At 33.7% G+C, this 25,221-nt stretch overlaps 1 protein-coding gene across 50 annotated transcripts in view; it reads left to right on the top strand.

The window, feature by feature from the left end:
• Positions 1–25,221, top strand: part of RIMS2 (regulating synaptic membrane exocytosis 2) — a 447,314-nt gene that overhangs the window by 315,991 nt on the left and 106,102 nt on the right. The window contains exon 29 of one of the 50 annotated variants that reach the window (XM_086881253.1): positions 16,681–16,770. The exons of the other annotated variants lie outside the window; for them this stretch is intronic. Coding sequence (XP_086737379.1) covers positions 16,681–16,770 — 90 coding nt within the window. The remainder of the gene's footprint in view (positions 1–16,680; positions 16,771–25,221) is intronic. 50 annotated transcript variants of the gene reach the window in all.

The raw sequence follows: 25,221 nt of genomic DNA, 5'->3' as shown, positions 1-25,221 counted from the left end.
ATTGCTGTATATGCTTTTATGTTTTACCACTCCTCCCTGCTCTTTGCTTAGTACATCTGTTTAGATGGTGAACTCCCTAGAGCAGCAATTGTGAAGTACAATTTTTGTATATGCAATATATCTTTACTGTGTTTGATTAGAGAGGGTAACAGTCTTATTTATTATTTACATCATAGGTTCTATAGAGAGAAATGTAATAAATACAATAAAATAATTATTTTTTATAGGAGTGCTAGAATTGTTTCCTCTGGTAAGTACTGCTGGGACTTGAGGAGCTCTCTTTTTACTCAAAAACTGAGTAATATTTTCCTTTTACTTTGTCTTTGGAAAAAAATAGTCTTTTGGAAAATCTGGGTCATGGAAAATTGCCAGATCCACAGATTTTGATGTTCTAATATGCAATCAAAGCATCATAAGTGACTCAAGATACAGTAACTAAACATATTTAATATTGAATTTACACATATAGAAATGGTGAACACTCTTAAAAAAACCTAATCCATAGATACAACTTTCATAGAGCATTCTATGTAATTTTCTCTTGAGAATTAAGAGCTCATATTCTAATACCATTAGAGTTCTTCTTTGAGGCTTTTTCTGTCCTTCTTCAGGATTTTCTAATAATTTTCTTTAAAGGGAATAGTGATTTTCTTTAAAAAGGAGAGTGCTCTGCAAGAACAGTAGATTACCTAACTTCGTTCAGTGACAGAACACAATTAAGATTAATAGCAGTCTTTTTACTGTGGAGAATTGAATTTTACAGAAAGTTATTTTAGGCAAATGAAGTACCAGTTACAAAAACTGAAATTTAATAGAATTGGAAACACTGACTATCATAGAAAGAGTTTATATTAGTATTTAACAAATTTAGCATCAAGTAAACCTGAAAGTTTTGTAGATATTTGAGTGGTTTCAATGCCTTTTTTTTACACCTTGGTGATAATCAAAACTTTTGTGTGTTATTGGGAAGGCGATATGACCAGACCAAAAAATGTCACAGAGTAGTTCTTTCTGCTCTTACAAAACACATACTTGACTCAAATGAAAGTTAAACTTTCTGAATTTTGAAATCAAGGATTTCATTGATGACTAGATTAAGTTAAAATCAAACTGATGAAAAGAGTTACTGAAAGGTACCTTATAGGCAATGATGGATTGGAAATAAGCTTTGTAAAAGAGAAGAAGAAAGAAGGGAAAACTTACCTGTTGCAGAGTTCCACAGTGGTCTCATTTAGTTTGCATACATTTGAATAATCTGTATTTCTTACAAGGTTGTATCTGCATACCTTTTCTTTAAATGTAGTACAAATACCAGAACTCAAGTAGAAAGAAGGGAGTAATTTGCCGTTGGAGATAATATTTTGGTATATGACATCACTCACTAGGATGTTGAATATGGTGTGCTTATGGCTGTGTGACTAGAAATGGAAAGGAAGGAATCTCAGGGAAAAACCTAACCCTTTGGGTAATTGCTTTCCAAATTAGGATCAGAATTAAAAAAACCTTGATTTGGGTTAGATTTAGTTCCATGAACTGTATTATGTGGTTGGGAGTTTTTTGCTCCAGGACATGAAGGTACCTTTTGAATACTTTATTTCAAGATAGACCAAAGTGTTTGCTTTCAAGAAAGGTATGTGGGAATAGCTATGAAGACCATTCCTACCTGTGGTGTACTGACCCAAACATATTTTTATCAGTGTTCCACATGCTCAGTAGAACATTCAATATCCTTAGTTATGTTGCATTTACAGCCTTTTATGGTCATGATATTTTTGCTAATTAGGTTGTCACTGCTGTGTTTACTGCAGTATCAGATTTGCCTGTTAAGAATGACCAGGTATTTCTGAAATGCACGTCATTAACTGGTCTACCCAGGCTATACCTTAACATCTAGGCAGTTTGGGACTTACTTTAGATTTTATTAGTTTAGCATATTTTCATGTTATGTGGTTACAAAATAGTTCTGAAAAGATATATGGGACTATCTAACAGATTTTCACTAATGAAAAGCCAGAAGATTTTTTTTTTCAGCTAAACTTTTGCTTGTATGTTTTAAAATTACACTAGAGATAGAAATATCTTGTTTAAATTAACATTTGTAGAAAGTACTGTGAAATTGAACTTGGTTTTAGTGCTGAAATGTTGATGTACTCTTAAGTGTTCTGTGTTTTTTGCACTATTGACAAGAAGTGAATAGTGCAGTATTTATAGTTCTTAAGGGCTAACAGGTTTGTTTTTTTTTCATTTATATGTGGCTATAATTTATTTCTTTGTTCTTACTTGCCTTGGCAGAAAGATGAAATCACTGACCACTTACTCCTAATTAAAATGGAAGACCATAAAGTGGAAGTATTCAATATTCACTCTTTCAGTTCAATGTTAATTACTAATCAGAGAGAGAGCATTTTTTCCTAATATATATTTTTACTTTTCCTTTTAAAAATAAATATAGTCCTTTCTTTCTTCTTTCCACAAAAACATCTCCCAACCATAAAAACCAGAAAATCATATTAGGCCGAACAGATGTAATAAAACCTTGAAATTTGGAAATGAAGTACTCAGAAATTTAACAAATAGTAGGGCTCAGTAAGGATTTGCCTTTCTATTTATGCTCTATGGTAAGGACTTTAATTATATGATCTCATAATAATCTTGTGTCTTGAGAAAGTTATTTCAGAACCTGTTAAGGCCTGACATTAATGCTGATTAACTGTCCCCTCTTAACTTCAGGTGTGGGTAATCTTTTTTCTAGAATAAAATTAGTTATGAATAGAATTAACAGGAATACTTGATTAGGTTTAATCAGGGATAGCTAGAAACCATTAGTCAGTGTTTATCTCTCTCAGATACATATTCAAATCCCTAAAAGGACAGAAGTATAGTGACAATGTACTATTGCAACTCATGCAGTCTGGAATGGTTAGGAAAGCATAGCTACTACTGACAGAAATACATGTGTTTATTTTAATTTTTTATGTCATTTAGAAGATAATTTCTTTAAATGAGAATTCATTTTGCAAAATGAAAAGGAATTTTGTTGTGTGTTTTATGTAGCCCTACCCTAGTTTGATGGGAGACACAGAGAGGTGGTTATAATGCAATTGCAGAGGACCAGGATTAAGTCTGGTCATGATTCTATCATACTCTATCAGCTATGATTTTAAAATAAATGGCATATGGGTATTTTTTTTTAATAAATGATTGATCTCATGCATAAAATATAGGATAGCCTAGATTACCTTCAGCTTGGCTATGAACTTAGGCAAACACAGCGGTCTAAAATATGGAAATACGTAGCTTTGCACTGTTCTCTTTTTTGTGTGGTTACTTCTGTGGTACTGGCTGTACTATGTTAGAAACCTTCATACTTGCACAGTGTATCTGGCATTTTGTGGGCTTGACAGTAAACAGAATAGGTTGGTTCAATAGGTACAATGGCTTCCTTAGGATTCTTTCTGAGTCTACTTTGGGGTTTTGATTTCAACTATGATTTTGCAAAAATACACCTTTGGGTTTTGGATTGTTTTTTTGGATGCTGAGAGGCAGCAGAATCCTCACACCTTGAAGAATATTAAAATAGTTAATTTGCGTTAGTACAATTTCCATAGAAAAACTTGAACAAACTTTACCTACAACCCAGAGTTTAAAGTGCTTACTTAAAAGGTTCTGACATTTCAAGGGAACTCATAGTTTATAATTTCCCCTTGGATTGGCAAAAGGAGAAATTAAACAGTTTTATGAAATTTGAAGATCTTATTGTGTAGGTCTGAGACTACGAAGGGCATAAAAGGAAAGTGACTGAGAAGTCATGCAGCTGTACTTGTGACAGCCACTGTTCATTTGCCTTTCAGGATACCTAAATTCCAAAACCATTTTAATTCAACTCTACTGAAAATGGGTTTTAAAAATCTTAGGCACATCTTCTATATATTCGTTTCTATGAGACAAGATTGACTGTATAGGAGATATCCCTGCTGAATATTTTAATTGAAATTTTTAATGTCATGATTTCAGTTGGAATTTAAATATTGTGGTTTTATCATAGAGTTGTAGAGCAGAAATCTAAGCAGAAATTAGTTTGCATTTACACCGCATTGATTATAGCCTGAATTTCTCTATTAAAAATAACCTCCTAGAACCAGTGGTTTTAAAATTACTATTATGTGCTAGCTAAACCTAAAGTCAAGTAATTCAATGAGGTATTTAATTGATCATAAACTTATATAAGTAATGAGAGATCTAGAAAGAATTCTGGAAACAGAGAACATGAAAACTCAATAAGCAATCAAAATCTGAGCCTTGAAAAACTACTCTATATTGCATCACATCAAAGCTGTTTAATAAAGAATTGACATTTAAATTAAAGCAGAGTATAGTATATCACTAATTCAGTTTGACATTTCAATATTATTACTGTTGTTACCCTCATGAGCTTTGTCACCAAAGAAAGTTGTGGTTCTTTATTTTAGACAAAAAATATTTGTGTTTTTTATCATTAATGGTGCTTTCACTGTTGTTCCCAACCATTTCAGTATTCTTTAGTATTTAAATATGCTCTAGACAACTGCAGATACTAGTGGAAAATATCTTTCTTTTTGCATTCTAACTACTTTGAAATCCAGGTAAAAAATATATCATCTGGCAAATTGAGGATACTTTTTTTCCCTAGCTGAAAAAGCATTTTCTTTGTTTTTTCTGCTCTTTTTAAAGTACCAAGTATGTTCACTAGTTTATGATTTTTATGCAATTTTAAATACGCTCTTTGAGAATGGAGGCTTGGACTTTATTCCCAGGAAAACTAAAGCACAGCCAAGCAGAAGATTTAAACTAATTATCTACCTGTATCTCTCTGTTTTCTCTGCTTTGGTACTTATTGTCTGTTTTCCAGTGCTTAAAAATTTAGTAAGAAATTGGTGATGAATGACATTAAGGGCTGCATACAAGCATCATTATTTGCAGAAAGATCTCACTGGAATAACTAGATATATAAATGAAAAATAGCACAACAATTTATTTTATCTTTGCTTCACTAAAAAAATAATTCCTGCCGCAGACTGAGGGTTTGTATGTTATTGTGGATGTCTTTTGTTTGATGTTTATTTTTTATTTGAGCAGCTTGTAACAAAGCATGCATGTTTTTGTCTTGCTTTTTTCCGCCCCACTCATCCCTTGCTTATCTAATGCAGCAGGAGATGAAGAAAACAAGCGTACTGGAGTTCAGGAGGCAGAGGTGGAGGCAGGTCTGTCTGACCACAAGTGCCTATCTGCTTTAGATATGTTTTCCCCTGAGTATATAGGGAAGCTTTACCAGACAGCTTATAAATACATTGAACATAAAAAATCCAGAGAATATTTACGTAGTTTCATTATCTTTCTTTATCATGAAAGAACAACACAAACAAATTCATTGTAGCGTAGTTTATTTGCCAGTTGTGAATGTTTAAAATAATTCAACATGAAAAAAAAGTACCAAATTATTTTACTATTTTTATTCTTTTTTTATGAAAATACTCTGTCACTATGCTCAAGTAACAGGCTTAGCAGATCTGGGTGGGTACTTCTTAGATGTGGTACTGTCTACTTTGCATTAATAATTTTTACAAGCAGGGAAGTAAACTTTTTTGTATCATGACACTTTTTTTTCCCTTAGTTTGAATAAGCAGACTGATGCTGGGTAAAAATAGCAAGCAACTGCATTACATGGAAATACTTCAACCTTTCTGAATGATGTCCTCCATCCTGCTTGGAAGACAGTTCATTTGGTATTTTGATGAAAACCGATAGCTCATGGTCAAATCAAACAGTTGCAAATACTTTTTTCAACTCAAATATCATGCGATTTAAGCATAAATTTAACTTCTAATTTCAGGCAACACCCAGTACTGGTTCAAAGATATGCAGAGATCTAAAGGAATAATTTCTCTGTTCTTCATTTTCTTTTTCAAAGGAAGAATCATAAATGCACAAATTTGCATTTACATGCCTTGTTAATAGGTTACATTCTGCTGTCCATAATTAATTAATAGTTAATAATTGCCAAAAGTGATGGAAGCGTGGTGCAAAAAAAAAACCAAAAAAAAAAAAAGAGTTGATCAAGAAACACATTTAGTACTAGCTGGTAGGAAAAATTGCTAGCACACAAATATATGCCTAAAATGCTAAATGCTGCTTAATAGTCTAAGTGTCTGAATCCTTTGCCCTGAACCCTCTTCCCATTGTTATTTAAGGGAAGAAAATATGGATTACTATTTTCTTCTATGAAAAAAAGTCAGGAATAATTACTGTGATGTGACTCATTACTTGTTCAAAACTCTGGATGCTGGAGTAATTTCTTGATTTCAGTGTTGGAAAGCAGGTTTATTTTTTTTTTTAATTTTGGTTCTCACTTAGGCATCCAAAGTGTCCTTTAATATCTTTGCCTTCCCATTTTTTGTCATAGTACAGTTTACTTTTTTATTGCTTTTGTTATGATTCTGTCTCTGTGGTGTTCAGTGGTGTGTGTACTGTGTGCTCTTCACTCTGTGTTTTGTGATAACTCAGGTGTAGTGCATGGAGTTTTGCTCATGTAGCTTGCAAAAGGTTTGTGTGTGCTTGTAGTTACATTGTTCTTTGTAGTAACTTTTCCAACTGTTATTCATCATTGTCTGTTTTTAATGTTGTAAAGACTGTGAGGAAAAACATCAAACCCCACCTGTTAATGGGCGAAAAGGCAAGTTAATTATGACATTGCTTATGAATTGTGTGTGCTTGAGAATTTTCTTTTTTTTTTTTCTGCATGTCTGTGTGTTGCTTAGTTCTACTAGCTCAAAATTAGTGAGTTCACATATGTTCAATTTCAGTGTGTTGTTTTACTTCTTGGATATAATTATTTTCAACTAAGGTTTAAAAATACTTATTGGAATCAAAAACTCCAGATGTTTATGTTTTTGCAGCTAACTGTATTACTGAAGACAATTTGCAGAAGTTTACAGTAGGCAGATATGTGATCAGGTTGGCTGAGCTAAAGGGGTAGTTTTTATATTTCTTCTCATTTTGGAATTCCTAGGCTGCCTTGCCCTAAGAGGCCAAGTAGAGTTTGCAGACACCTGCAAAATTGTCTGCATTGTCTTCCACTTTTTACCAGGTCTATACTCTTTTACATTGCTTGGATACATATTTTACAAGCTTGGTGCATTTTAATTTGTCTAGAAAAAAATTGACCATTTTAATTATCATGCACTTCTAGAGAAAGGTTTATGTTATTAGCAATCATTTCCATTGTCTAGTTTGTATTTATGTTTGGTATTCTCTTTCAAATGCAGTAGAAATAAGCTTAATTCAAAGCACTGAAATGTTAACATGGAGATTTAAGTTTCTTATCTAAAAAATAGAACAAGAAAGTTGCAATAAACAACCATAGCTTACTTTGAAGTTTTATGCAAGTTCATGCTTCTAAATTGCTTTGATAATTTTGAAGAAATATGTTACTGCTTTTTCATGTACTGCTTTTCATTTCTAAGACCTTACTACATTTAGATTTTGTGTCATTGATGCCTTCTGCCAATGAATGAAATATAAGCTAAGTAGTGTCTTGGATTTATTAAAATTTGGGTATTCACTCTTACAGTTCCATCTCTAGCAGGAGCCTACAAGGGGTATAGATGCAGTTACACTGCTATGTACCATTCCTAACTGTCTGTTCCCCAGAACAACTTAGCAGAGGGAATACAGATACCAGGAGAGCAGGGATTCTGTTTTCCCTGTGCTAGTTTGTTGTCTGGGCAGGACAAGCACGCCATTTCTAAAGTCTCTTGTTATCAAGTGTAGGCAAGACCAAATGGTGTAGCTTTGCAGAGGTGCTGTGTCACCAGCCTGTCAGAGCAGTCTGAGGGGTCACCTCGCTTGTGGCTGTGCCAGCATAGTCCTGAATGAATTCAAGCACTGTGAGTCTGCTGCTGTACCTGCAATCCATGCTGCTAACCAGATAGTTCAGTGTCGTGCTTTCAAGATCTAAATTCCAATCGTATTAACATTGGAGGCTTTTGCCACTGACCTGACAAAGCTGATTAAACAATAAACAGTGATTTAGTCAGGCTAAAGTTGGTTTTGTTCTTGGTTTATCTTCCACTCCTTCAACAAAACCAGTATTTTATTCAGGTGTAGAGCCCAAAAGATGTACATTGCACAATAAACTAACTACTACTAACCTCTATATAGATAGTTTGTTTCATACTTTTATTAAGTTCTGTAAGGTGTCTATTTTATGTCTTAGAAGTTTTTTCTGCAGAGCTCTTATACTCCAATAGAATGGTCATTGTCTAATATTGAATTTCAAATATTTATTTCCAAAACTGGCATCTCTCCAATCTTCCTCAGGTGTTTTGCATTTCTCTTTCATGTATTTTGTATACATCTTTTTGATAATTTGAGTTTGTGAGATAAGAATCCAGGTAACTCTGCCCTTTACTGTCTTAATTTAGAGTTCATAGAAGATGATGTAATTACCAAAGCAAAATTTTAAGTGTTTCATATTCCCTCACTCTTCAGAATATTTTACAGGATTACACTACAGTTTTGTCTATATTATGGGAATCAGGACTGCTTTGCAGTTCTCATCTCCCAGACTGAGAAATGTCTGGAGCATATTTGTGTCTTGAGTTCACAGCAAGCCCAGACCCAAGTCTCTGAGTGCTGCCCTCTCTGTGCACTCTGGTTTCCCCATGCATGGAAGTGCCACCACCCTGTGAGCAGTCTGGATGCCTGAAGGAATAGAACTGAAACTATGCTGTATTCTGGATTATGTCTTTAGTCTTGTACAGTTTAGACACAATCTAAAGATTTTAGGTGACTGAAGGGCAAACTAGGCAGAATAGAGGGATTCCAGTCAAAGCAGTGATGGCAGATGGACCTGCTTAACTGACTTGCAGAAGTAAGTTCAAATACACTTTTTTGAGCAACAAGCATGCTCCTGTCAGGCCAGAGGGCACTGTCATCTTGAAGGCTGGCCTGAGCATCTTTTTCCATCTAAGACCATCTGGATTTGTGGAATTGGGGCCTACACTTTGCCTGAGCTACTGAACATGACTGCTGTGAGTCTCCTGGGTGCTTTCTCTTCTCTGGCTCACTGACTCTAGACTTCACTAAGAGACCACAACAGCTTCTGAATTTTGCATGAGAAATGATACTGGGTGTGTTTTACGTGGGCTGTGAGAATACTTCACATATTCCTATGTGTTATGAGTACCTAGAGAAATACTGCATTTTAATTAAATTCTAGTTCAAGCAAAGTAAAGTTTAAATAAACTATAGACCTGGTTAGATTGTGGTAGTTGTAGACAGGCACATACTTGCAATTTGCTTGCTTGGAAAAGAGTGAAATTGAAAAAAAACCCACAATACAACAACACAAATCAGTAAAAGTAAAGTGCCAGTAAAATGCTCTAGACTGAAGAACCTACATTCTGTTAAAATTCCTTATGGTATGGAAACTACCAGGGAGATATTACAGATAAGAAAGAGTCTAGCTACTAACTTGTCCATAAATTCCTTCAAAGTTTACTTATAAAAAATTTGAGTTTCTACCTTTCAAAACTACATTGCAATACCACGTAGCATTTCTAAGACTGGTATGTGACAATGGGATGTCATTTTGTCTGCTAGTCAAACACAGTTTGTCTGTTACTAACCAAATGTTTCAGAAGTAATGCAGAAGAATGAAACAGGCCTTTTGGTGCAGGCAATATTTGCATGTAAAAGTGGATGTACAATTTCCATGTAAATTTGAGCAATAAGAAAGTTTTTATGTCATTAAGTCGTAGTAATTGACATTTGGAAAAACCTAGAGCTTTCTGAAGAAACAAATCTGTATTTTTCATCTTTATGTAAGCTGATAATTACATTTTCTTTATTGTTGGTATTAGTGCTTAAATCGACTGGCTTAGTTTCAGACCCCTTTTGTGAACAGAATGATTTTTTTTCTACATTTTAGAATTGTACCATAAGCTTCAATCTTAGCTGCATTTAAAAAGGGTAGAGCAGCTGTGATTGACTTTTTTTTTGGTGTGTTTGTGTGTGTTTGTTATGTTATCATACAATAAAGAATTATCTTTCTGCTTAGAAAATGTTTGAAGGCTTACTATAAGATTGCAGCTTTTTCAATAAATATAATTAGAAAATGTTTGAAGACTTACTATAAGATTTCAGCTTTTTCAATAAATATAAAAATAACATGCAAAGAAAATCCTAAACCCTGTATCAAGCTAAACCTTACCTTCTGCATTCTGCAGAGTGAATTTGTAGGCTGTTGAGATTTTCTTGCATGCACAGAGTATTCCCTGTCACCAGGGAATGGAAATGAAAACTGAGGAGACACTCTGGAAGAGAGGTGTAGAGCAGAAGCTTGTAATTTGCTCCACATTTATTTTGGACATTACTTGTCATTCTTCTTTTAATTCATGATTCTTTAAATTCTGAAGATATTTTGATTTTTATTGTGTTTACCTATTGCAGCAGTATAAGGATTGCCAGACCAGCTCCTGACTAAAAGCCCATCTAGCCCAGTGTCTGGTCTTCTGCAGACCAGGCATGAATGCTGGAGAAAGGGATTTAAGCAGGACAAGTGTGTAGTGAAGCTTATCCAGGATATTGGCTGCCCAGTCTATGCTTTGTGCCTCAGGAATCCACATAAACAACGGTGCTACCTTTTCACGGTGTCTCCATCCCTCTCACAGGTTCTTTGCACTGTTTCTTCCCCCTTAAACCAGTCCTGCCAAAAGGACCCCTCTTATCTAACAGGTGACTTGGGGCAGTGTCCTTCCAGATGTTCCCGAGGAGCGGCTGATGGCCGGCTCTGACCCGCTCTGGAGTGGTGCAGGCATATAACCAGAAGAGGGAGCAAAGCTGCCATATTTTAAAAGCATGAAAAAAAGATGTGAAACAAACAAACAAATCCTCCCCATGCTCCAAATGGTACTGGGAAAAAAAAAAATAAAAAATCTATCAGTGCCTTGATAGTGGCTTGCAAATGATATCTTTACTTTGTGTTTTTTAAATATATTTTGCTAAATATTAATGTACTCATGTTTAATGTAACATTAACTGACTCTTCTTCTCGGCCATTTGAAGTATTAATATTTTTCTAGTGTTTCTTCATGTTTTAAAAATCTACTATATTTATGAAAGTAGCTACATTATACTCTGATTTTTAGCTAAAGATAGGCTATGACTTTACTGATTGTTATTTCAACAAGTGCTCTCTGGGACCTTGCTTGAGTATATCTACAATTTTTTATAAAAATAAGCAATAGAAGATTACAATCAATTTATTATCCACATAGAGGAATCCACCAGGAAAAATGTTTTAAATATATGTTTAAAATATAGTTGACTGAATTTGCAGGTAGAGAATATGATGAGAAGAGACTGCTACTGGACTAGACTTAAGTGATTTACAGCAACAAATAATTAATGTAGCCTTGGAGACAGCTTGAAGAAAACATTTCTGGAGTAAGGAATAATCTACAGCATAATATCATATTTTTTATACTAATAACAATAATATGAAATATAGATATGTTGAAGAACTCTTTTTTGCTGACCTGATGATTTACATTGAAATTCTTTTAACATATTCCAGCTGCAGCCCCAGAAAATGAAGCTCAGAGTTTGGGGTTTGAGCAGTTTATTTCTTGGTTTTTTTTTTCTTTTCTTTGCAGAATGTGTATGTAGTTCAGTAAGAAAGATGAAATCAAAACAATAAATCATTAAGATATGTCAGAAATTTTATTGGAACACTCTGTTCATTATAAACCATAATGTAAGCCATTAATGAACAATTTATTTATTTTAAAGTTTTATAACATTTTTTAGCATTAATTAGTTGATTTGGCACTAATTTGCAAACTATTTTCATGTGAAGGTTGTGTGTACATATGTGTGTGAGTGTCCCTGCCTTTATACTGCCCACATTTTGCAGCATTCAGGGCAATGTTCTAAGCAGCATTTAAGATTTTGAAGGACAGACAGATCATCATGTCTCAGATAAATGCTTTGATCTCTAAGGTACAGAAACATTCTGTGAAATATTCCAGTGTATGGAGAGAAAAAAATGTAGATCAGCTGCTACTGTGATGAAAGAGGAAGCTGAAAGTTCCTCAGGTTGGCTGGGGATTACCTGGGGAGGCAGGAGGTCTCACTCTGTCAGAAAAAGACTCTGTGTGTTCCCACTTGTTTTTTGGGTACTGGTTGAGTCTTGTTACTATTACATCAGGGAAGGGAAGCATCAACACTGTTTTAATGAGGCACCTGAAGGTTTCTCTGGTGTAGGGACATCAACAATCTGGCATAAAATCTTGATTACTGACTTTGTGTCACTTCCAGTTTGCCTTGATGCCATTAGCAGCACCTGGTGGTGTAAGGTGGGACTGAATTCATTCCAGATACAATTTAGTACATCTGGGATATTTCATGCATCATGGTTGGAAGCCATTTGCTTTCTCCTAGTAGAGATTTGACATGCTGAAAATATTTCTGTCTGTGTGAGCTCTAGAGACTGATGTCTCTTTAATTTCCTTAAGGACCTTGTTTTGTAAAAAGAAAAACTTGTGTGTCATCAATTTAGTCTTAATTAATTCTTCTTCTTGTATTCTTAATGCCTGAGTTGAGATCTTGAGTATCTGATTCAAAACAGTTTCTCAGCTTCTGACAGTTTATTCCACAGTTTTAATGACTTCTTATTGTGCTGCATTGGTTTAATACGCACTAGCCAAATCCACTTTTTACTTACTTTTACAGTAGTTTTCCCCATATATTATTAATAACATAATTTCTTTCTGAGCATTCATTGTATAAAATTAAAAATAGTTCTGAGTACTTTTCATTTGCAGAAAAAATATGACTAAATTAAGTATGTCCTAATGGAAAAGTGAAGACTTTATGATAAGCTAATCAAAAGTCTAAAACTAGAAATGCAGTGATAAAAATTGGTTCCCAGAAATTTTAGGTGCTGAAAAAAAAGATAAAAGCTGAAGTGGATTAAAAAAAAAAAAAAAAAAGACAAATTCCAGTGGAAAAGGAAATATATAAAAATGTTTCAAGTAAAGGGTAGTTGTGAGAAAGACTATTACTGTTTGTAGTATTGAGAAAAGAAGGGAGAAGGGGAGTATTGGCATGGGAAAATTCCTCATCATTAGTATCTGGTATTTTGCTGCATCATCTTGCACTTCTGCAGTTTGCTGCACCATTTCCAATTCAACTGCAACATTCCTGGTTCTAATCTAGCATGCTTAGAAATTCAGGAATGCTATATATATGCAGCTATTCTTCTCATATATTATTTCTACATTTTTAGTATTTTTCATATTAAATATTCTAAACAAAAGTGTAAGGAATGCTGAGGTTGTACTTGGCAGGAGCACACCACCTCCTCTCCCAGGCAGCACAGGTGAGCGTCATCCTCGCCAGGGAATGGCACAAGTGTCACCCCAGCTGCTTTATTCACTCTGCAGTGCCCAGGGGTGGGTGCAACAACTCCATCTAAAGAAACAACTGCATCTAAAGATTGTCTGTTTCATACTGATGGGAAAATCTGCATTGGGGCACCTGTCAAACCTTTCTAGCCCTAAAGGAGCATCAGCTGATTAAAATACACTGACTCAAGAATTCCATATTTTATGTAATCTGTATAAGATCTTTTTTGTATAAATATTTAATGATTTTGAATCTTTCTTTATACATAAGCCAACTATCACAACAGAAGATAGGATGAAGTTTATGTTATGGGAAGTGAGAGTGGTAATAGGAGAAAGATGATCTAGAAAACAGTATTTTTTTTTCCAAATATTTACTATTTGACCAAAGTTGGATTTGGTTAAAACAAGGGAATAGATGGTGGCCCTTTGCCTTGGGGGAAAAAAAGAGATTTTAAAGACTACATTGTGTAAAGGACATTATAGTAACTAAATTTATTTGTCTAACCAAAGAGTATATGGGCAACACTGACATTTTGGCATTTTGAGTAAGCACCAGCATCTCATGCTGGTTCCCAAACAGAAAACTCTCCTTTAAACTCTCTTGAAAACATATTTTCTCTTATTTGTAAGACATAGAGATGAAAATGAAATTAAAAAATGTCGAAGAAAAGGTCAAATGTTTGGTTAAATCCAATGGATACATCTATTTTTTTTTTCTCAGTTGAAACAATTACCATTACTAGTAAAACTCTCGCAATGTTCTAGAAGTCAGTGAAGTTTTTCACTTGATCTGGAGTACTGCCAGACCCCATACACTCAATCTAAGTGTTGTATTTAACTGCTAATAAAACTAAAGAGCCATTTGAATTTAATGCTGATATGCCATAAACATACTGAAGCTATAGAAAAGAAGTCATTGGAATGTTTTCTGAAAGTGTTTGCATGCTCATTGTATCACTTTCCTCAAAAACATATAGTAGCCAGTCTGGCTTTTTGTAATGTTGCTTGTTTTTCTTTTTAAGGTTAACATGAGGCAAAACTATTTATTCAAAGATTTTGATTTTTATTTGATTTTTATTCCCTTGCTGTTGTCAGTTCAAATGTCATTACAGAGTGTTACAATTTCAGATGTTATTACAGAGGGTTAACAATTTTCTAGGTATTGAGCTCTCTAAGCATTATCAAAGTTTAATAAAGCTTTTCTTTTAGTAAGGAACTTTGTTATTATTAATGATTTTGGTGATTGAGACAACCACAATTTTTAGGTTCAGAACTGAACCAGGAGCTCTGAAAAGGGCTCTGACCTTGAGTCAGAGAAAGAGAGAGAGAGAGAGAGAGAGAGAGAGAGATAGAATTTTAAATTTGCATAAAAATAGCATGGTGATTCACTGGGCTTCCTGATATTCTTCAGTATTTAGATAATTTGTTGTATATCGTGAAAAATTCCTTTTGATTCCTGTATGCCTACTTTTTATCTTATTCTACGATCTCCACTATTTGGTCTAAATTACAGTTAATGGTGGTTTTTTACATAGCAGTAACTATTAACAAGTTTTTTTCCTAGCAGTAACTTTTTAACTCCCTTAAATTCAAAAGTAGTTTTACTGTGGTCACTGAGTTTTTTGATTTGCTGGTTAAGAAGATTCTTCTGGACTCATTTGAAAAAAAGAAAGGATAAATGACACCAGTAGATATTTTATTGTGAACTGTGTCTATTCATAGAGAAAAAGAAAGAATCACATTTTTGCTAGGAAGAATCATATTAAGATTTTATTTCCATGGTTTGGTAACTGAATGTTCTGTTTGAGATTTCTCATTCAGTACTCATTACACATGGTACTTCAAAGATGATAGAGTCTGCTTTAGCTGGCATATCTGTGGTGTCATGAAATCATTACAGTGGCAATTTTACTTAAACCTACATTTCCATCAGTTTCAAAAATCAAAGCAGCCTTTTATAGGACAGCAGCCTGTTTGGACCAACAACAGCCAAAGAGTAGAAGGCTGCAGGATTACACTTTCACATGTTTAAATTTTGAATGCTAGATATCCATCAGTCTTCTTGAAAAAGGATAATAATAATAGTAATAGTAGTAGTAGTAGTAATAGTAATAATAATAGTAGTAATAATAATAATAATGTTGTAATAGGCTAAAATACTTTATGTCAATTTATTTTGAATTGGTAAGATTAAAAATGTTTTCCATGTCTATCATATTATTCTTCATCACTGGCTATTTCTGTGACTGTAAAAGTGATAACATCTGTGGGCAATGGTTGTGAGGAGCTTTGCACTTTATGGGCTCAGCAAAATGAGCAGATTCTTAACAGCCCAAAGCAAAAATAGAGCTTAGAGTATTGGATCTGTCTTGTTAATTGGTGTAGATTTGGTTTTGCTATGAGATTCCAAAAGGTTTAAAGATTATAATATTTATGCTAACTACCTAGCTTGTCAAGATAGAGAATTAAACTGTAAATAAAAAAATATGACCACCTCAAAAAGACCAGCAGTGCACAAGCCTAGAGAATGTAGTTCTGTGGAGCAGTGTACATGCTTCTATTTTCCTGAGCAGTTACATCAGAAATGCCAGTTCAGATACAGCAATAATTGGTGCAAGTGTTCTTACTGAGTAGTTTAATCTGCCCAAATTAGAAACTGAATTTAGATAAAGTTCCAGATTTTGAAAATAAACCTGACTTAGTTTTGGCTTAAGAATTAATTGCTAGAAACATTATTTCAACTTAAATTAGACATGCATGGTTGCTTGTTCAGGTTTTTTGTTTGTTTGTTTGTTTGTTTGTTAATTTGTTTTGTTTGGTTGGTTATTTTTGTTAATTATATCTTTGCATAGACTTTTTTACCAAAATATTTCTAACTTTCTTTATAACTTACAGAAACACAGTGATAAAGTAAGAAACTATAGAATGTAGGACAATAACTTTTAAAAATTGACCAAATTATTGTGTGAACAAACCCCTATTTTTTATACCAGTTGTTAAATATTAAAGATAGCAGAATATTTGACAAGTCACATAGATACTAACTTTTGGATAAGATGTTCTGTTCCAGAATGTTTAAGATGTCTACTAATTCTCTCCATCACAGAACTAATCTAAATTTTAATGTTAATGATAATACATTTGTTTAGATCAAGTTGTCCCAAATGATATTAGGTGTCTTTTGATGTAAGTTACATAATATTTCTGATTTCTTTTTTTTGATTTACACTAGAAGTTACATGGGAGGACCAGCAGAAAAAGGTGAATGGTACAATAACTGATGACAAACCATTGCCGAAAAAGAAACACCATTCTGAGACAGGTTTGTCAGGGTTTGGAAAACCACATGAAAGCATGAGACTATAAAACTACATTTCATGCTTTTGTAATGCGTGTGTGCTTTATGTACCTTATTTTTTCACTTTGGTGTGAAATTTTCAGCATGTAGAGGCCATTTAGATTACCATTTAGATTTAGTTCTGTTTTAGAATAGCCAAAATAGATCTGCTTATTGTAAACAATTGTGTTAGAATGCACATGCATTAGAAAATAAGTTTTATGGCACAATATTAGACATAGTTTGCTTTCTAGTTTTGAATTTTTTTATGACTTAATATATTTGTGTAAGCCTAAGGAATCCAAGTGTAATCTATGCTGATTCTTATTTAGTTGACCAAACCAAGGTATCTACTGCATGTATGGTGGGAAAATCATCTTCTACAGACTTAAATCTGAGACCTTCTTTCACCAACACACATGGCAGAAATAATATTCCAGTGTAATTTTTTTATACAAGCTGCAGTTTATGTCTTTATAAGTCTGAAGTTCTCAGTCTCACAAAACTTCTTTTTTCCTCCGTTCTGTACATGAATGGGTTTCTTCTGAAACTAAAAACTGTCATAAACTTTCTTTCACTCCAAATGTCAAGTTCAATTATTCAGCTATCTTTGTTCCTACAAATGCATAGCAATAAAAGGTAAACCTAGTAATAATAAAGATGATGATAATAGTATTGTTCTGTCTTCATAATCAGAGAATAAAAGGTCTTAGTCACATTAATTTATACACTTGCAAAGGGCAAGCACACTTTAAGGAGTAGAGAAGGTAGGGAGGAGAGAAAATGAAAGGGAAGGGAAAGGAAAGGGAAAATGGATCTTTATATTGCAGGTTTCACCCTGTATTTAAACATCCTAGATCCACATCTACTCAAGGGAATGGGGATTTTTCAGTAAGAATACCTAAGTTCAGTTCTGTGTTGCAAATAACTCTATTGGGCATATTAGTTGTCTCACTCTAATAATAACCTTTCTCCCAGTCACACAAAGCTTACAAGATTGGCTGGCTGTGTCACCTCCTAAATTACTACCGTAATCTCACCTACATAATAATATAATGCTGATAATATCCAAGTGTTTTGCTGAAGTTCAGCCATTGTACAGCTGAAAGTACAATACTCAGAACTGAAGAAAACCAGAAAAATCTGGTCTAACCTAAGAAGTAGACAACCTAGATGTAAAAGTCCAGATGTGCACTTGCATTTCCTTTTTGATGCATCAGAAGAAGTTACAGGATAAAACAAATGCTGCTTGTAGGAGTCAGGATCAGAATGTGATATATCTTCTTTTCCAGCTGCTTTAACTATTGCATGATAGATTCAAAATACAATGTCTACACATCTTTCCAGAGGGAGTCTTTCCAGGGAGGGTTCAGCAGAATAATATCTCTGCCCTGGCTTTTCCCTTATGTGGTAGCTAGGTAGGAACATTAACTCCATCTCCCAGCTGAGGTGGGCTTAGGACTGTATTCTGGACAGATTATTTATTTATAGTTATTTGCAGTACTTTTAGGGCCACCTTCTCTGTATTTTAGAAAGCAGAGACATGTTTTTTAGATGTCTGCTCTTGGGGCATTCTACATTTTGGAACATGAGCAAAATCTTAAAACTGAAAGACAAAACTAGGCAGAAGAATAGAAATCAGAAAGTTCTCACTTTACAAGCGTTCTGTATATTAAAATGGTAATTACATGATTTCTATCTATTTTTCTGTCAGGAACAGAACCACTGATCTCCAGTGAATTAGAGATCAAATGAATCTCCACACAGAATTGGTTTGAAAAGCCAAGTCTCAATTGTCAAAGCCTAGAATAGATACAAAGTTAAGTAAAATACGTGTTCTTCACTTAACAGTCCTAAGTCTTTCTATGAAGGCTGATGCCTGAGAAGAGCATAACTTCTGTTTTAATTTACATTATCAATAATGTCTTCTGCATGGGAGGATGATGATAGGTGAAGCAGAATCATCTGAGGTGGTTCTGAGCACTCTGCAATGGGCATCAAATGGCACATCCCTATGTATTCCTCAGATAATTTTCCAAACTGAACTGTCAAATAGCCTTATTTACTTCAGTGGTAGGAGTGGAGTAATGCAACTTCCAGCACTGACATAATCTGCTATGTGTGCACGCTACTATTCCCTATAGACTTCCCTACATAATTCCAAAGAGTTACTTTTCAAGGCAGAGTAGTCAGGACACTGGAAGAAGGTGTCTTAATACCTCCATTGCACCCTCTGCACCGAACTGCATTTTCTTTCATCTGAGAATGCTTTAAATATTCTGTCTGCACAGAAAACAGTGAAGCAATACTAATAAAACAGTCCCTGAATGCAGAGGGTGCAATGGAGGCAAGGAGGAATAGGGACACCTCATATTGTTTTTCCCCTCTTTTGACTGCCTTTTCATCTGTTGATGAGTTTTCTGATATGACCTGTTGTGAAAGCATATACTGTCTTTAAGTGCAGTTTGTCTGTTAAGAATTTAACCTAACCAGTGCCATAGAAATAGCCATGGCAGTATTATAGCTAAGAAAACCCGTGGGAACAAATTGGCATTGATTACATGAGTACCATGAATGAAGAACTGAGATCTGCGAGCAAATTGTAGAGAAAAACATAAATAGAATAAAAAAAAATTCAAATTCCAGAAAAAGAACAGTAATACTGTACCCTATAAAGTATTCATATTCAAGAAATATGCATGACTAGAATTGGGATTAGCAAATTTGATGGAGGACAATTGAAGGCCATTAAATAATGTAGCAAAATTGTTCTTGTGTTGCAGAGTTTTCAATAGAAGATGAAAATTTTGCTTCCTGAATATCAGAAATCAATATGTTTGGTTTTTTAAGAATATCTTTAAGGTCTAAGTTCTGATGCAATTTGCAGAATTAGTGATATGCATATTTGACAGAGTCAATTGTATTTATGCAGATTTTGAAGGATTGGAAGGGTAAAACTGCAGAATCACATGTAATCAGAGCATAAAAATTCAAGCCATATTTTGAATCTGTTCCCTTCCTTTATCTGATGTCAGCACTCTGTCAGGGAATACTGCCTTCTAGGACACCACTAAATCAGAAAGCACAAGAAATAGTTCCTTGTTCATACCTGAGATTATTAAGTACCTTCAGCACTCACCACTGCATCTGAGCTGTTATAGGTGATATTTGAAAGAAAGTGAATAAAACTCTGGTCCTCTAATCAGATTTCATTTTTCAGTGAAAGAAAAAGAAAAAAAAAAAAGTACAGCAGGCAAACATTTTCACATGATTTTGCATTTTTAAATGTGATGCCTTAAGATAAGAAGTTGGAAAAGGAGGTTGAGTGCAGAGAGTGTGTCCTGTACTGATAGAGATAAGGCTAGGCAGGGTACTGTTTTTTTTAAAAAGCAATTATTTTCATCAGTATCATCACTGGAGTCTTTTGAACCCATCAAGGTAACTAAAATGGAAAAACCACATAGTTTAGGATACAATAGCAGAGATACTCATTTCTGTTCCCTGTCTCACAATCCAAAATATTGGAAGCTGAATAAGGTCTAGCAACCTGTGTCTCCATCCAGAGATGACGATGCAGAAACTGCCTTTGCAAGATAGCAAGGAAAACAGTATTGGCTTTCCCCTGTTTTTCCTACAGAGAGGCAGTGGATTTGATGGCTATTACCTGAAGCCATCCCATAATGGTTTCATTATCACTGGCTGTTCAGAATGTCGCAGTGTCATCAAATATCCAACCTTTGCCACAGAAACTTTTGATTTCCAAGGAGCAGCTGAAGAACAGAACTGTGAAAAAGTCCTGACATATATTAATATTATTGAACAAAAGGAAACAGGATAGGTAAAATGGATTTATAACTCTTGGACTGGAATTGAGTAAAAACTGAGAGTCCTTTAATTATTTTTGGGAAAGGTGTATTTCTGTAATATGGAAGAAAACCAAAATTTTAGAGGAATCATAGCAATGGTAGGTTAAACACATCAGAAAATATAAAGGTAATGTGTGCTCAGAAATGATAAGTCTTTAGATGGGTAGATTTGCTTTCAATTTAAAGGGAATCATGCTTATTTTTATCTGTGGAACATGTAATTCTCTCTCCCGGGTGGGACTGTGCCTTTACACCTACATAGACAAAGACTTTCAGAAATCTAATGTTATGTAATGAAACTAATTGTAGCTTATCTGTTACCATGAATTCAGTCAAAGTGTGAAAACAGTAGTCAAAAATAGTTCAAAACTGTGTTAATTTTAATAGAAGTTTGTAGTCAGAATTGAAAGTATGAGAGATTTAAAATTATGAAAAGGGAGATATGGTTAGAAATGGGTTAGAAAAGGCAAAGTAATGTTAGGACAGAGAGAGAGAGAAAAAAAAAGATGTAATTGTCTTTTCAGGATTCGTAATAATACCAATCCAATGTGTAACTATCGTGCATTAATATTTTGAAGTGTTATTGTTTGGTCTTTTTCCCCCCTTATAAAATTACCATGTAAACTTTATTCAGAGAAGCAAAACAAATCTCTCTCTGGATTCTTCATTTAGTTTATCTCTTGAGACTTATGAAAAAGTTATACAGTCTACATGATTTAATTTGAATTAGCGAGTTTATGATACTGAGAATATTTATAATTTCTTCTGTTATTTTCTACCATTGTCTGTACTGTCCTTGTCTTTGGATAAGAGTAAGATTTTTCATACTTACTGTCTTACTTTATATAGCCTCTATTATGCAGTTGCAGAATTAAATTTATTTCTTTAGTCCTTCCTGTATTTTCTTGCTGTATTTTTGAGTAAAATGTCAGCATACATCCAGTATACAGATGTGATTTAGGGTGTGTAGGTTTATGCTTTAAGATAAAGAACTATAACTGAGAGGGACCTACCTCATTAAAAAAGTTGAGAAGTGTGGGATAGGCTCTATATCTAAGTTGTGGCTTAATGCATTTAAAGAATATTAAGTAATACTGATTCTATTCAAATCTCAATGTAGTAAAATAGTCTCTTCATCTAAATCTTCTGCTAAAAATATTTTTACTCTTAGATTTTCTGTCTACTCTTGTATATATGTATCCTTAGCATTGCAGAGTTAGAATGGTGTCAGGGGATATCTTTCCTGGGAGTTAAATGTATTATATCAGTCTTCAGGCCTCATCACATCCAGATTAATGACATGTAATTATGGAACATCCAGACTCTGTGGAGCATTTCCGTCTTAGAGTCTCTTCCATGTTTTAAGATGATGCTTATTTGATTGTGCTATTGCATATCATGTTTTGTGAAGTGTCCAGAAATGAGACTTTTCAAATCTGAGCTTCTATTTGCAGTGAAAGATCTTTGGTTCCTAGGAAGAGATAAAACTGAAATTAAGAAAACTACTGAGAGAGAAAAATAAAAGAGTAATTAACTTACATCTCTCTGTCCTCTATTGCTTTAAGAATTTTAGTTGGGTGTGTTTGCCATGTAAAGTTTTTTTGATCACTGAGTTCCTAAATACTTCTCTTCAATGTGTGACCTTACTGACAATGAACAGTTCTGTGTTACAGCATGATAAAAGAGATGGTACTTATTTTGGGTGGGTTTCAGACTTAAAGTTTTCATTAAGTTTTTAGGTTTATTCATTGAGATTTTAATTTGTTTCTAAATCTGTATATAATAGCCTTATGCATACTACTGTCATACATCGAGATGAACAACTGAGGCAAATAAATGCTACTTCCACAAAAAAGCAATAACTACAAATGGAGACTGCCTATTTACGTGATGTACATTTAATAGAATTGTTTTGACATTGTTTTATTCTTGCATTTAAATGTATTTCTATCAAAAAGGGGTTTTTTTAGATTAATGCTACAGAAACAAAGACTTTTCAAAATATTGTCTGAGATTTATAGCATGGATTATAATTTATTAATCAGGAGAAAATTGGTTCACGTAAGTTGTATTGTTTTCTAATTAATCAGTCTATTAGTACTTTCTTCTTCACATCATTATTTGAAAGAAGCTGGTGCGTTACCATGCCACAGCTTCCACGAATCCTTTAATATTTCCATCAATAAATACAAAAAATACTATAATCCATTTATCTCAACAGATGAGGTATCAGTTGATCAGGTATCCACAGAGAGATGGCAACTATTATCTTTTTTTTCCTCTTGCTTCCATTAGAATTTTTCTGCTAATGTGTTTGAGCAGTAAAAACCTAGAAGTGAAAAATATCTGTAATTAAGAGTGATTTTTGATTGCCACTTTTATGTGTAAATACATTTTTTTCTTAACAAATACTTTGCATGAGGACTTTTAAAAATGTTATTTTTAAAAAGTATTGTGATATGTGACAGATATGCATGCAAATACTGGTCATTTGATTCCAAAATATTCAAAGAGAGCTTCCTTGCTATTCAGTTGTGTCTGTGTGGAGTTACTAGAATACCGTGTATTATCATTCCAGACATATTCCAGGTTTGGAAATAATGTGATTCAATACTTTGATAATTTATAGAGAGGGATTTCTCTTGCTGCAGTACATGTCTCAAAGCTGCTCATTCTTATGGGTACTAAAAATAATAAACCGAGGATAGTGGAGTCTTGACAGAAACTTTCTAATAACTGGTTTTGCTATAGTAGGAGTGCTCACTTCAGGGCTATACATATGTAATATAAAATATTTTCAGAACATTTTGAATACTTTTAGCTGTGTTTTGGTGGTGCTAATAATGATTAATTTGTTTATTTAGCACTTTCAGCAATTATAGCTGATTATATATTATGTATAGCACATATGCTATATATATAGCATATATTATATATAGCATTTATATTAATATGAGTGTAACATGACATGGAGGAGTAGATCTTTCTATTTGCTTCTATTTCTTCCAATAGATTCTTTGTACTTGCCCAGATACAAAAATATTTATACTCCATTATTGTTTTTTTTAACCTGCAGAGACATAGCAACCTTTGTCAAAACTGACAGCTGCTATGCTTTCACACTACGTATCTCATATATAACACTAATGTGTGTTCAATCTGTAAGAAAATTTATTTGCCTGAAAATGCATTCTAATTATGTATGTTTCAAACTGCTTGGTTTTGCAACAATTTCGGTACAGTCTTGGCATTTAATAGTAGATAAAAATATAATCTAACGCTCTAATATAAAATTGCTTAAGTATAGAAGACAGTGGTTACCAGATAAAAGTTAATGTTGTCTTTAATTTTGTTTTATTGATTTATGTTGCTTATTCTCATTTTGCATTTTTTCAGTGGTATCTTGATACTGACTATAAAATGCTGATAAAATTACAGATATTTTTGTGGTGTGTAGAACTTTCTGGACTTCTTTATCTAGTATTTTCAGCATTAATAATTTATGAGCAGTGTTTTGTGACTCATTAGCAAATTGCATGTTGAAATTAGACCATTTATAGATTTTTTTTTTTTTCTATTTCTGGTGATTTTGGGGGGAAAACATTTGTTCTGCTAGCAACAGTGGCCTCACAGTTCTTTGTAATTATTATTACTTTTCAAGATTAATTCCTCCCATTCTTTTGCTACAAATAGATTTTCAGTACATAGCATGGCACTGTCCCTCAGATGTTTTCCATGTCTAAAATGGCAGTGTGCTTTTGAATGTGAAGTAATAAAGTAACTAATGAGATAGTTGCTTTGGCATTTAACTTGCATGCATTTGTAGTAAATTAGACTTCTGTGAGATGAGACCAACACTGCTTCTGAAAAAGTATTTGAATTGACCATGATAGCTAATAGCTATACATTCTCTTTTCTCATGTTCTGTATTTTGGTCTTGATAATTTTCCCTTTGGCAGAGCGTTACAATAATGCAGTTCTTTCCAGAGTGTGTTATGTGGATTCTGAAATGTCTGAGCTTGTACATACATTTGCAAAAAAAAAAAAAAAATAAAAAAAAAAAATTATTTTCTGGTTCGGGTATCTGAAGTTTGGTTCAGCATAAATTACAATAAATTGATAATTGAAAAATGTAATAATAGAGGTCCCTTGAACATTAAACTGAGTGTTCAATACTTGAAAGAGAAAAATAATATTTGCATTCAAGTAGAGAACATTCAAAAAATTGAACAGTCATGAGCAGAAGTATTTATGCTAGTTAACATACCTTTTACTATCCAGCTTTTTCTTCAGCATCATTGCAAGGATTGACTTTGCTGTCAGTTATAACTTTTATTATTTCCTCAGCTCCTATACTAACCCTGTCTTTACTGTTCTTTTCCAACAACAGTAGTTTAACCACTTCTTTCTCAGCTTTCTTTTTTCTTCTAGTGTCTTTTATTTTTTTCTCCACTTACTAACTCTGCTCTGCAGACTTCTCTCTAAAACAATTTTTGGCCCTTTCCCTCAGTGTCAGTTTTAACCTTCTGAATACATCCTCTCACGCCCATCTCCTTTGTCTATGTCTGTA

The sequence above is a fragment of the Cyanistes caeruleus genome, chromosome 1, assembly GCF_971803275.1.
Source record: "Cyanistes caeruleus chromosome 1, bCyaCae1.hap1.1, whole genome shotgun sequence".
In the NCBI taxonomy this organism is placed as follows: Eukaryota; Metazoa; Chordata; class Aves; order Passeriformes; family Paridae; genus Cyanistes; species Cyanistes caeruleus.
Note: the sequence above shows the minus strand (reverse complement) of the source record. Positions and strands in the feature narration are given on the sequence as shown.